This window comes from Buceros rhinoceros, unplaced genomic scaffold (genome assembly GCF_000710305.1).
Source record: "Buceros rhinoceros silvestris isolate BGI_N320 unplaced genomic scaffold, ASM71030v1 scaffold34450, whole genome shotgun sequence".
Lineage (NCBI taxonomy): Eukaryota > Metazoa > Chordata > Aves > Bucerotiformes > Bucerotidae > Buceros > Buceros rhinoceros.
The window spans coordinates 13034-13341 of NW_010390721.1; the positions used below are offsets into that span (position 1 = coordinate 13034).

A 308-nucleotide genomic window follows, 5' to 3' on the forward strand; every position below is an offset into this window, starting at 1 on the left:
GATCCAGGAAGACCCCCTTCCCCCCTCTAAACCGGCCGATATCGTGGAGCCAGACACATTTGCCAGTGCCTCCAGCTGCTGCTCCACACTGGGGATCTACGGGAAAGAGCCTGGCGTGAGGGGGCTGGGGAAGGGGCTGTGGGGGCCCCCCGCCCCGCACCCCGCCCCTCCCCGAGGCTGTCCCGCAGGCTGACCAGCTGCTGGCTGTGGTTGTTCTGCAGCTCCTCAAGGTGCAAGCGAGACCTGGCGATGCTGCCAAAGGCAGCCGCCAGCATCTCCATTCCTGGGGAAAGAGCAAGGGGGTCGGG

The 308-nt window shown here is 66.6% G+C and overlaps 1 protein-coding gene across 1 annotated transcript in view; it reads right to left on the minus strand.

Moving 5' to 3' along the window:
* LOC104495833 (prominin-1-A-like) overlaps nt 1-308 on the minus strand; it is a gene marked incomplete at its 5' end in the record, with an annotated part of 9216 nt that overhangs the window by 6531 nt on the left and 2377 nt on the right. The window contains 2 exons of the mRNA XM_010138866.1: nt 37-96; nt 195-283. Coding sequence (XP_010137168.1) covers nt 37-96; nt 195-283 — 149 coding nt within the window. The remainder of the gene's footprint in view (nt 1-36; nt 97-194; nt 284-308) is intronic.